At 46.1% G+C, this 12,878-nt stretch overlaps 1 protein-coding gene across 9 annotated transcripts in view; it reads right to left on the bottom strand.

Moving 5' to 3' along the window:
* Positions 1 to 448: 448 nt before the first annotated feature.
* The window catches only part of LOC137430452 (complement factor H-like), a 184,686-nt gene continuing 172,256 nt past the window's right edge, over positions 449 to 12,878 (bottom strand). For 5 of the 9 annotated variants that reach the window (XM_078781414.1, XM_078781413.1, XM_078781416.1 and 2 more), the window contains 2 exons: positions 9,865 to 10,088; positions 449 to 1,243 (listed from right to left, as the gene is read on the bottom strand). In XM_078781414.1, coding sequence (XP_078637540.1) covers positions 1,221 to 1,243; positions 9,865 to 10,088 — 247 coding nt within the window. In that variant the 3' untranslated portion in view covers positions 449 to 1,220. Of the gene's footprint in view, positions 1,244 to 3,029; positions 3,177 to 9,793; positions 10,089 to 12,878 lie in introns of those variants that run through there. The other 4 variants (XR_013624046.1, XR_013624045.1, XR_013624048.1 and 1 more) reach the window with 1 other exon arrangement.

The following is a 12,878-nucleotide window of genomic DNA, read 5'->3' on the forward strand; positions in this document are numbered from 1 at the left end:
CTGTGTCCTTTCTTTGATTGATTAGATATAGTGTATAATATGTAATAGATAGACGAGAGTTTTGCCTCACTGATTGGCCCCACGATTAGCCAATGCTGCCCCACGGTTCCGCTCGACCGTAATAAGTACTCAGGTGTTTGTTGAGGGTGTGAACCCTAGCTCAGCTACTTGTACCAATGAGTAGGTAATGTGACCGTGTACGTGAGGATCCTGCTCTGTGCAATTCCTTTTGCCGGCGTCCACGGTTGCTTGACAACCCTCTGGGCCATCGATATATCCGTGGTCAAGAGGCCTCAAGGTCAGTAGTGGCGGTGGATCCAAGTACGCACTCCGTGAGCCAGACGCGTGTGCAGACAGGGTAACAGCATGTTGTCGATGCACACAATGCAGCTTGTATGTACATATGTGTGCATACACGTACACATGAGTTAGGTCTAAAACATCAGTCTATGATAACAAAGGATGTTTATTAAGAGATTGACACACCATCCAATCAGACATTGTTTTCATAAACCGCAATTTGCATCTTTTCTTGATTAAGAACATCGTTTTGTTCAGTTTGATTAAAGAAAATTGTTTCATTTCCCTTTGCATGAAATAACGACCTTGTTGAATTTTCAGTTCAAAGTAAATAAAATTTGTCTTTCAAACCTTCAACCCCAAAAAGCACAAAGGGTGATTACATCATCATGAACTGACATTCAGGAAATGATTGTCTAAATTTTAACTTTTTGTAGTGAGATAGATAATGTCTTAAAACGACTTCTTTTGCAATTTTAACCTTTTAACTTAAGTCACCCTTGAATTTGATTGTTTTTTGCTGCATCGGCATTCGGCTAGAGTCTCCAGTTATGTGTCAAACCTATGTATTTCCTCATGATCGAGTGAACCCTTGCCCATGTAATATTGAATAGGTGTGAGCATTCTATTTTACCTGCTCCTCATCTTCACGATCAGGCTCTCGCTCACACTTCCCTTTTTCAGAATTTAATTTTTCTTCCCCTTCATCAAACCCATCGGCCATTTTGCTCACACCTGAGGAACCCAGATCTTTTCATCCTCACCCTCCCTCACTTGAGTCACTTCTCTATCTGTTGCAAACGAGTGTACATGTTGGGTCTGATCATCCTTTACTTTAAAAGTGTTCTTCCCTTTCTCCTCCCTCAAAGTCTCCTTGCATTGTGGAATTGAAGGTGAAATCATGGAAGAGCAGATGGAGCTCAATGGTATTTTCGATTGCGGCCTGTTGAATGGGAGGCATTGGTGGGAGGGGATTGATAAAGACGGAAATAAAGTGTTAATACATTGCAAAAAATTGCAACATGTTTCAAATGACATTCAAAAGATAGACATTGTGAAAGGAAAGTAAAATAAAAAGGATAAAAGGCAGGAAGTGATATGTGAAGCTTCTCGGTGACAGTTCATAACGAAGCCTCATACAGACCAATGATGTTCCTCCCTTGTATGCCATCGAAGATGTGGGAAAGATTAATTCTCGATGACATAAACCCGCACATCCTCCCTAGCCTCCTCCGAACATGGTTTTGATCCCCACACCACCACCACCACATCAATGGCATGACAGGGGCTCAAACTCAGGACCCTAAGATATTAAGTCAGCCACCTTAACCATGAACCCAACACCAGGTTTAGTAATATACTGTATACACATTATGGAACATTATCCAACCCAAAACCATATGACAGAAAAACCCTCAAAATCCACAACTTTCCTCACCTCAGAAAGATGTGAATCCCACTTACACCACCTCAATATTAATCAACCAACTTCTCCTGCTGGAGAGATACCTGACAATCCCCACCTCACTCTCCATGCACATGGCATTCAGTCAACAGTCAATAATATCAATTGCAATGCCTCACGCAAAATCAACCAACACACAAGGCAATCACAAACACATCACTTCGGATAACAAAGAGAGCAGCAATATGCAAACGATTCCTTCACACGACCATAAACTTCACTAGTTTGGGTAACCGAAGAACAGTACAGACAAGGTTAATAAAAAAGGTTTAAAAAAACCCATTAAATAGGATGAAATTTTATTGACAGGAAGGCTAGATAATGTCTGCGACTAGCTGGGCCCACATGGTATCCAGTCTAGCTATAAAAGCAGCAATTGATGGCACTAGAACCATATCGGAAGGGACGGAATTCCACAGGTTCACAATTCGATGGGAACAGGCCGAGGAGTGGAAATTCCTTCGCGCTCGCAGCTTGAAGATTTTCAGAGGGTGTCCACGCCAGGCGTTATCTTGACTAAAAATGAAAAACTGATTTCGGACAAGGTTTTCATAACCCCATACAATCTTAAAGACCTCGATAAGATCCCCTCTGACGTGCTGGTACTCCATGGAGAAGAGGTTTAGGTGGGAAAGGCTGACGTGGTACGAGAGGGCAGAGAGTCTGACAACCATCTGGGTCAGAAGCCTTGGACACGTTTGATTTTGACGCTGTTGCGTTGAAGACTAAGGGACATGTTTGGACACAATATTCAATTAGAGGTTGGACGAACGCTGAACAGGCAGGGATAAACAAACACCATTGGTGGAAGATGATGAAAGACACATTTAATGCTAAATAACATCCGCTGGGCCATTGGCACAACCGCATCACATTGAGCCGATGAGTTCAAGGAACCGTCAAATAGAAGCACCAGGTCCTAAACTTGAATTGCTGCTGGGAAGGGAAAGGTATTCTCAGACTAATCATGTAGGGATAAAATCGGTTCATTATTTGTACCTTTGTGTACAGGTGTTGGCATTTGGAAATGCTAAGATGCAATTCCGAGAGTGCTACCCAGACGGAGATTGAGTGGAGGTCTCGTTGCATAATCAGGGCCTCCCTTCTGTTACAGATGAGTTTTACATCATCAGGAAAGAGCAGGCATTGGCTAACAAGGCAATCGGGCAGGTCATTCATGTAGATTATGAATAGGAGGGGATCAATGACAGAGCTTTGAGGGACAACGCTCGGTGCAGGAGCCCTGTCGGAGAGGACACTGAAAAGGGACCCCAAAACTGCCTCGGAGTTGGGAATGTCGGCAGCCGCTCCTTGACATTTCCTGTGATTCCGCTGCGGGTAAATTTCTGAAGGGGAAGTCAGTGGTTGACCGAGTCAAAGGCTTTGCTGATGTCTAGATAGCAAATGTCGACTGAAGATCCAAATGTCGACAGTAGACAAGATGGAGAGAGATGGGGAAGCACACAAACACAACATTTGAGAGCAGGGACATCGGGAGATCTGTGGGAGGGAGAGGGCTTGGGGGGAGGAGGCGTAGGAAAGAGGGGGGGGGGGAATACAAAACAGAAGGACACTGCAAGGACTTCCACGAAAGAAGTCGGTATTTCAAAAAGGGGATCTGGGGTGAATTAACGGGGTTAGAAAAGATCAAGGTTTTGGATGGGGGAAGATAAGAAATGGTGATGAACAGCTGTTTTAAAGAACTGGAGGGAGGAGTGGGATTGAAGAGAGTGATGGAGTTTGTTCCAGAGGCGAGAGAAAAGAGGAATGAAAGAGTGAAGGTGAGCAGAGAGTCTTGATTTTGGCAGTTTAACCATAAGAGGGTTGCTGGCAGATCTTATGCGACCTGTAGGAATATTTGGGGGACAGAGCACAGAGAGAGCTGGGGGAGCAAGGCCGGAGAGGAGTCGGTAGAAGACAGAAAGACCACCTACCTGCCTGCGGTGAGTGAGTGAAAGGCCCTCGGAGTTAGCTTCATCACAGGAGATTCCAATGATTCTGAAAGCTTTGGTTTCAACAGTGTAAAGCCGAGCTAGGTGTGAGGCAGGAGCACCAGCCCAAAGGGGAGAGCAGTTTTCCATCAAGCTATGGATGAAAGCTTTGTATGTGGTGAGAAGTTCAGGTGTGCCAAGGAAGGACTTCGCACGACGGAGGATACCAAGTTGACGACTGACTTTGGAGGCCAGCTTGGAAATGTGGTTTTCCCAGGAAAGATCATGGCAGATAGTGAGACCCAAAAGCTTGAGGGACAGAACTTCTTGGAGAGGATTGTTGAGAAAGTAGCTGGGACGGTTGTCCAGTCGGCCTTTTCGGAGAGACACAGTGAGAGTGTGAGATTCGTCAGGATTGAAAGACAAGTTCCACTTGTTTGATCAGTCTGTGATTTTGTCCAGGTCTGCAGAGAGTGAGGAGGCTGCAGACTGCCGATCTGAGGGAGGAGGTATGGAGTGGCAGAGAGTGTAGTGATCAGCAAAGAGATAGAGAGAACTGTCCAGAGAGTCGGAGAGATCATTGGTGAAGACCAGAAAAAGCACAGGGCCCAGAACACTGCCTTGGGGGAACTCCAGCCTGAAAAGGAAGGGGAGATGAGAGAAAACCATTCAAGAGCACACGTTGACTATGACCAGAGAGGAAGTCCGCAAGCCATGCGTGGAGATTTTCATTGATACCGTAGGAGGAGAGATTGGTGAGCAGAGCAGGGTGCCAGACCGTATCGAAGGCACGTGATATGTCGAGGGAGACAGCTCTGATTTCCTGTTTGGCATTGAAGACCTCCATCCATTGTTGAGACAGTAGAAGCAGCATGTCCAGAGTAGAGTGACCTGGTCTGAAACCAAATTGATGAACAGAGATCAAGCCATTTTTTTTTTTTTTTTTTTTTTTTTTTTTTGTATACAATATCGAGGCTCGTGAAAGAGCGAACATTAATCACACAGAAAGACAAACCGACACATAAAACATATAACATAGGGAGCGGTAGACAAGATGGGGAGAGAGGGGGAAGGACACAAACACAACATTTGAGAGCAGGGACCGAGAGACATGGAGACATCGAGAGATCTGAGAGAGGGCGAGGGCTTTGGGGGGGGGGGGGCTTGGGAAGGGGGCAGTGGGAGAGGTATAAAACATATGGACACTGCCAGGACTTCCAGGAAAGAAGTTGGAATTTCAAACAAGGTGGATCTGGGGTGAATTAGCGGGGGTAGAAAAGATCAAGGTTTTGGATGGGGGAAGATAAGAGATGGTGGTGAACAGCTGTTTTAAAGACCTGGAGGGAGGAGTGGGATTGAAGGGAGTGAGGGAGTTTGTTCCAGAGGCGGGAGAAAAGAGGAATGAAAGAGTGAAGGTGAGCGGAGAGCCGGGATTTCGGCAGTTTAACCATCAGAGGGTTGCTGGCAGATCTTGTGCGACCTGTAGGAATATTTGGGGGACAGAGCACAGAGAGAGCTGGGGGTGCAAGGCCGGAGAGGAGTCGGTAGAAGACAGAAAGACCACCTACCTGCCTGCGGTGAGTGAGTGAAAGGCCCTCAGAGATAGCTTCATCGCGGGAGATTCCAATAATTCTGAAAGCTTTGGTTTCAACAGCGTGAAGCCGAGCTAGGTGTGAGGCAGGAGCACCGGCCCATAGGGGAGAACAGTATTCCATTGAGCTGCGGATGAAAGCCTTGTATGTGGTGAGGAGCTCAGGTGTGCCGAGGAAGGACTTCGCACGACGGAGGATGCCCAGTCGGCGACTGGCTTTGGAGGCCAGCTTGGAAATGTGGTTTTCCCAAGAAAGATCATGGCAGATAGTGAGACCCAAAATCTTGAGCGACAGAACTTCTTGGAGAGGATTGTTGAGAAAGTAGATGGGAGGGTTGTCCAGTCGATCTTTTCGGAGAGACATAGTAAGAGTGTGAGATTTGTCAGGATTGAAAGACATGTTCCACTTGTTTGACCAGTCTGTGATTTTGTCCAGGTCTTCAGAGAGTGAGGAGGCAGCAGACTGCCGATCTGAGGGAAGAGGAATGGAGCGGCAGAGAGTGGAGTCATCAGCAAAGAGATAGAGAGGATTTTCGAGAGAGTCAGAGAGATCATTGATGAAGACCAGAAAAAGCACGGGGCCCAGAACACTGCCTTGGGGAACTCCAGCCTGAACAGGAAGAGGAGATGAGAGAAACCCATTCAGGGCCACACGTTGACAACGACTAGAGAGGAAGTCCGCCAGCCATGCGTTGAGATTTCCATGGATACCAAAGGAGGAGAGTTTGGTGAGCAGAGCGGGGTGCCAGACCGTGTCGAAGGCACGTGATATGTCGAGGGAGACAGCTCTAATTTCCTGTTTGGCATTGAGGACCTCCATCCATTGTTGAGACAGCAGAAGCAGCATGTCCAGAGTAGAGTGACCTGGTCTGAAACCAAATTGATGATCAGAGATCAAGCCATTGGAGAAGAGGAAAGATTTCATATCAGAAGCAATGATGGATTCCATGACTTTGCTGATAATTGGGAGAAGGCTGATTGGTCTGTAGTTGCTAGGATCTGTTTTTGCACCTTTTTTGTGCAAAGCGGTGATGTTGGCTGATTTCCAAGCAGATGGCAGTTGACCTTGAGCAAAAGAGAGGGTGAAGAGAACAGAGAGAGGGTGAGATAGAGCAGCAGAGCAGGATTTTAGGACCCGTGGGCTGATGCCGTCGGGTCCAGTTGCAGAATCAGAGTCGAGGGTTGACAGAAACTTTTCCACCTTGTCAGGAGGAAAGGACACGGAGTCCAGGAGCAGCAGGGTACGACTGGGTATGGTGGGTACAGAGAGGGATGGGTTTGGGACACAAGATTTAGAGGCAAACACAGAGTTGAGGCATTCAGCTTTTTCACGTGCGGAGTCAGCTGTGTAGCCGTTTGAGGTAAGGGAGGGGATGGAGGGGGAACAAACACCAGAAACGGATTTGACCAGACGCCACCAGGATTTGGAAGAGGGAGACAGATAAGAGAGTTCGGTCTTGAGAACGGAGAGATATTGTTTCCTGGCTCTCCTGAGGGTGGACACACACTTGTTTCGGGCTTTGTGAAAGGAAATGAGATTTCCTTCCGTTGGATTTGCTTTCCAGGAGACGAAGGCAAGTTGTTTCTGGGCAACAGCCTCACCACAAGATTCCGTGTACCATTGGAGAAGAGGAAGGATTTGATGTCAGAAGCGATGATTAATTCCATGACCTTGCTGATTATTGGGAGCAGGCTGATTGGTCTGTAGTTGCGAGGACCTGTTTTTGCACCTTTTTGTGTAAAGCTGTAATGTTGGCTGATTTACAAGCAGATGGCAGATGACGTTGAGCAAAAGAGAGGGTGAAGAGAACCGAGAGAGGGTGAGACAGAGCGGCAGAGCAGGATTTTAGGACCCGTGGGCTGATTCCATCTGGTCCAGTTGCAGAATCAGAGTCGAGGTTTGACAAAAACTTCTCCACCTTGTCAGGAGAGAAAGACACAGAGTCCAAGAGCAGCTGGGTTCGACTGGGAAAGGTGGGTACAGAGAGAGATGGGTTTGGGACACAATATTTTGAGGCAAACACAGAGTTGACGCATTCGGCTTTTTCACGTGTGGTGTCAGCTGTGTTGCCGTTTGAGGTAAGGGAGGGGATGAAAGGGGAACAAACACCAGAAACAGATTTGACCAGATGCCACCAGGATTTGGAGGAAGGAGACAGGTTTGAGAGTTCAGTCTTGAGAGGGGAGAGATATTGTTTTCTGGCTCTCCTGAGGGTAGTCACACAATTGTTCCGAGCTTGGTGAAAGGAACTGAGATTACCTTCAGTTGGATTAGCCTTCCATGAGGTGAAGGCAAGTTGCTTCATGGCAACTGCCTCACCACAAGCTTCAGTGTACCATGCCGGGAGGAAGGGTATGACAACTGAAGACGAGATGGGATAAGTCTGTGCATGAGAGAGAGCAGTTTACTTTGGAAGAATTCCCAGGAAGAGTTGATGTCAGAGGCAGAAGAGATGGGAGACCAGTCCAGATGATTGATGGCTGCTTGAAGACCGTGCCAGTCAACCTGAGTGAAATGCCAGACTCGTCGGTGCTGAGGATACTTTAACACTCATCGGCGCTGAAGATAAAATGTCCACTTTAACAAGGAAATGATGAGAAGAACCGATTGGAGCAGAAGAAGAGCAGCAGACATTTGCAGGGAAGTTTGTCATAACCAAGTCTAGAAGAGAAGATACTCCATTGACTGAGATCCGGGTCGGGAAATTGACAGATTGTGTCAGTCCCAATGAGTCGTAGAAGTCCTTTGCTGAGGTGCCATGGCTGGTGTGAGAGGAACCCACACCCAGCCAGCTGGCATGATGCCAGTTGAAGTCGCCACATATGAGGAAGAGAGAGTTGGGATGAGTTGATAGAAGTTGGTTGTCAGACAGGGAGATGTAAATGGAGTCATCACTGTTTGGAGGACGGTACAGAACACATATGAACAAAAGGTGGGAGTGGAGAGGAAGCTGTAGCCAGAGGTATTCCTGGGGGAGTGGCGGAGAGAGGGCAGTGCAAGGAAAGTGAGGAAGAGAGTTTTTGATAAAGATAGCAACCCCACCACCAGGACGAGGCTCAGGTCTATCATACCCGAGGAGGGAGTAACCAGGAAGACATATTAAGGAATCAGATAAATCTTGAAGGAGGAAAGTTTCTGTTAAGCAGATTATGTCTGGTTTGTCAGAAGCAACCTGTATGGAGAGATCAATCAGGATTGAGCGAAGGCCCAGGATGTTTGAGGTACATGCCGTTAAGGAAGAGGGAGGGGGAGCATCGGGTACAGGACAGGGGAGGGGAGGGGCAGGGTAAGATGAGGGGTGAGAGGGAGGGGGTAGGGAGGGCTGTTGATGGTGTGTCGGACATTGCAGAAGGGTTAGGAGAAAGGGAAGGTTGAGGAGGACAAATGGTTTGATGGTGATGGGAAGAGGCACAGTGAGGTGTTGTTTGAGGGGAGCAGGGCAAAGTCGAAGGTTGGAGGAGGGAGCTTTGAGGAGGAGGAGGGAGGGGCGGGGGGAATTGGAGAAAGATGGTAGGGGGGGCGTTTTAAAGGGGAGGGGTGAGGGGGGAGTTTTGAAGGGGAGGGGTGAGGAGGGAGGAGGGAGTTTAGGAGGAGAGGAGCGAGGAGGGTTTCGGAGGGGAGGGTGAGGGGGAGAATTGAAAGGATGGGGTGAGGGGGGAGTTTTGAAGGGGAGGTGTGAGGGGCGAGTTTAGGAGGGGAGGGGTGAGGAGGGTTTCGGTGGAGAGGGGTGAGGAGGGAGAATTGAAAGGCAGGGGTGAGAGGGAGTTTTGAAGCGGAGGGGTGAGGGGGGAGTTTAGGAGGGGAGGGGTGAGGAGGGTTTCGGTGGAGAGGGATGAGGAGGGAGAATTGAAAGGCAGGGGTGAGGGGGAGAATTGAAAGGCAGGGGTGAGGGGGAGTTTTGGAGGGGAAGGGTGAGGGGGGAGTTTAGAAAGTGGATTTAAAAAAAAAAACAAAAAAAAAAACCCACCTTTAGAGGCCATTTTTCCCCGCAAGCGGGGGTGGGCCTTTTTCGGGAACTGTGGTTGTTGTTGTTTTTCGGTCCCCTTTTTGAAGCAATGTTTTACGGCCGGATGCCCTTCCTGACGCCAACCCTTTTTGCCGCCTTTAACGACAAGCAGGGAATTACCAGTTAACTGGTACTCAATTTGCCGACCTCGGAAGGATGACAGGCTGAGTCAACCCCCCTGGCGTTAATTTCAGCGATTGACCGGGATTCGAACCCAGGATCCTAGGTATCCTAAGCCGGCACCCTAGCCGCTAGCCCAACACCAGTTTAGAAAGTGGATGATTAATGAAAAACGAACATTTATTACAAACATGGTTTATTGTGATTTTCAGGTCAGAGATCCCTTTCAAAATGATAGAGGAGGGGTGGAATGAAGGTGAGTTTAGAGAATGTAGAAAGGAATGACTGTAAGAGATTGAATTTTTGTTTGAAATAGAATGATTTGATGAGGAAATTGAAAAACTCAAACTCGAACAATTGTTATCTATCTATGTTTCACTGTGTCCAGCATTCTACTTTTACACTTTTCACAAGATATAAATGATAATAATTATTTATGATCATAATTACCATCACGTTGGCATGACAGGGTTTCTGTAGGCCAGTGAGATCCTTGGCAGCTGATAATTTCTGAGCCCACGAGTCGGGTTCCATCATTGCACGTCGCTTTTGCCTGGATCATCACATTACGATTAAAATCATTCTTCGGCCTTGTCACCTCGAGAATCCCCTCAGTTATTGTGGGCTCCTGTGGACAGCATTGGATCTCGGCCTCTGGTCGTGCATCAATACACCTACATGAAAGAGAAGGAAACTATAGAGTGCAAGATCCTTGAGCATTGAGCACCACAGGGATAGCGATAACAAAAGCAAGACTAGAACTGCGAGCAGTGATGGCAGGCTTCCAGGAAAAATGGCCGCCATACCACGTGACTGATGACGTCATCATTTTCAATAAATTTTCGTCATGGGTATTCGAAAATATCTGTAAATTTGGGTTTGGATCGTTAGGTGGTTCTGGAGATATAGATTTTCAATTTTCTCCCTTAAATCCAAGATGGCCACCATACCATGTGACTGATTATGTCATAGCTTGCAAAAAAAAAAAATCCTCACATGCATTCAATGATACTTATGAGGTTTCGGATTGATCCATTGAGTGGTTCTGGAGAAAAGATTTATTTATTATTTTGCTTAAATTCAAGATGCCGGCCAAACCACTTGAATGATGATGTCATAGTTTGCAAATATTTTTCTCCCATTTGTGTGTAAACATATATTTCAAGTTTCGTATCGATTGGATAAGCAGTTTCATAGAAGTTGGTTTTTCGCATTAATCCATTCAGCGGTTCTGGAGAAGAAGATGTTTTCGGTTTATGACGTAATAGGCAATGGCAGCCAATGTAAGTCGAAATTGCACAAACAAGATACATGATGCACCAAGTTACATTGGTATCTATAATGAGTTAAAGATTCGTAGAGCGAGCTATGACGGTTTTCTCGGGAATTCGTCTCCACAAATTGTGTGCGAATAACAACAGTAATCCTTGCAAGAATATTAGGCCTCGAGTGGGAACCTCACTGGAAGCCTAATAAGTGCAATATCAAGTGAATGACAAGGGTATCAACAAGGTATTTCCACAACTGGTTGGGGGATGTAATGCTGGAGAGGGCAATGTAGTTCATTTTACAATCGTTACCAGTGGCGATTAAACCCCATCTGTCCAGTTGTGCATCCAACATGGTCAGAGCTGGAGTGGTCATGGAGCCATTTTGGCACATGAGCTGTGTTTGCACCTTCAAATCTCTAACACATTGTGGAGGAATGTCTTTTACACAATAGCAGACAATTCTTTCTTCCATTCACAAAAATGGCATGATTTGGAATCAACCCTTGCATGCCAACTACAAGAAACTACCCTTGATTTGGAAGCTACCATCACATGCCAACTACACGAAACTTCCCTTGATTTGGAAGCTACCATCACATGCCAACTACACGAAACTTCCCTTGATTTGGAAGCTACCATCACATGCCAACTACACGAAACTTCCCTTGATTTGGAATCTACCATCACATGCCAACTACACGAAACTTCCCTTGATTTGGAAGCTACCATCACATGCCAACTACAAGCAACTTCCCTTGATTTGGAAGCTACCATCACATGCCAACTACAAGAAACTACCCTTGATTTGGAAGCTACCATCACATGCCAACTACACGAAACTTCCCTTGATTTGGAAGCTACCATCACATGCCAACTACACGAAACTTCCCTTGATTTTGAATGTACCCTTGCATGCCAACTACAAGAAACTTCCCTTGATTTGGAATCTACCATCACATGCCAACTACAAGAAAGTTCCCTTGATTTGGAATCTACCATCACATGCCAACTACAAGAAACTTCCCTTGATTTTAAATCTACCCTTGCATGCCAACTACAAGCAACTTCCCTTGATTTTGAATCTACCATCACATGCCAACTACAAGAAACTTCCCTTGATTTTGAATCTACCCTTGCATGCCAACTACAAGCAACTTCCCTTGATTTTGAATCTACCATCACATGCCAACTACAAGCAACTTCCCTTGATTTTGAATCTACCCTTGCATGCCAACTACAAGCAACTTCCCTTGATTTTGAATCTACCCTTGCATGACAACTACAAGCAACTTCCCTTGATTTTGAATCTACCCTTGCATGCCAACTACAAGAAACTTCCCTTGATTTTGAATCTACCATCACATGCCAACTACAAGCAACTTCCCTTGATTTTGAATCTACCCTTGCATGCCAACTACAAGAAACTTCCCTTGATTTTGAATGTACCCTTGCATGCCAACTACAAGCAACTTCCCTTGATTTTGAATCTACCCTTGCATGCCAACTACAAGAAACTTCCCTTGATTTTGAATCTACCATCACATGCCAACTCCAAGAAACTTCCCTTGATTTTGAATCTACCATCACATGCCAACTACAAGCAACTTCCCTTGATTTTGAATCTACCCTTGCATGCCAACTACAAGCAACTTCCCTTGATTTTGAATCTACCCTTGCATGCCAACTACAAGAAACTTCCCCCCGCCCCCCCCCCCCCTCCCACCATTCCTTCAATCCTCTCTCAACATTTCCTCCTCTTCCTAACTATTCCCAAACGTGCTGCACTCATCTCTTTTCCTCCTTTCCTCAAAATATAATGTCATCGATTTCCCCTTTAACATTTGGAACTGGCTTTGTGAGTTTGCTTCTTATGATTTACACACAAGTTATATTGCAGAAAACACTTTTTGTTTTGCGCGTTTGCACAAACGTTTGTCTTGCACGTCTCTGTATCAATTTTGATTGTCCATCTTTTTTTCTGTGTAGTTCATGTTGGTGGTTGAGTAGCTAAAGACCTGTTGCATTGCTTTTGGTGAGTTTGATTCACGTGGATTCTCAGAGTGGCTCCACTGTACAAAACCAACTCTTGACTGAGATTTAATACACTGAGGGAGTTAGGTCTCCATATGAGAACTAATTTAACTTCCGGTTTCCTGGTCGTAGTTGCTTCCTTTGGTCCTCTGAGTGATCTGC

The sequence above is a fragment of the Myxine glutinosa genome, chromosome 7, assembly GCF_964187855.1.
Source record: "Myxine glutinosa chromosome 7, kmMyxGlut1.1, whole genome shotgun sequence".
Taxonomy (NCBI): domain Eukaryota; kingdom Metazoa; phylum Chordata; class Myxini; order Myxiniformes; family Myxinidae; genus Myxine; species Myxine glutinosa.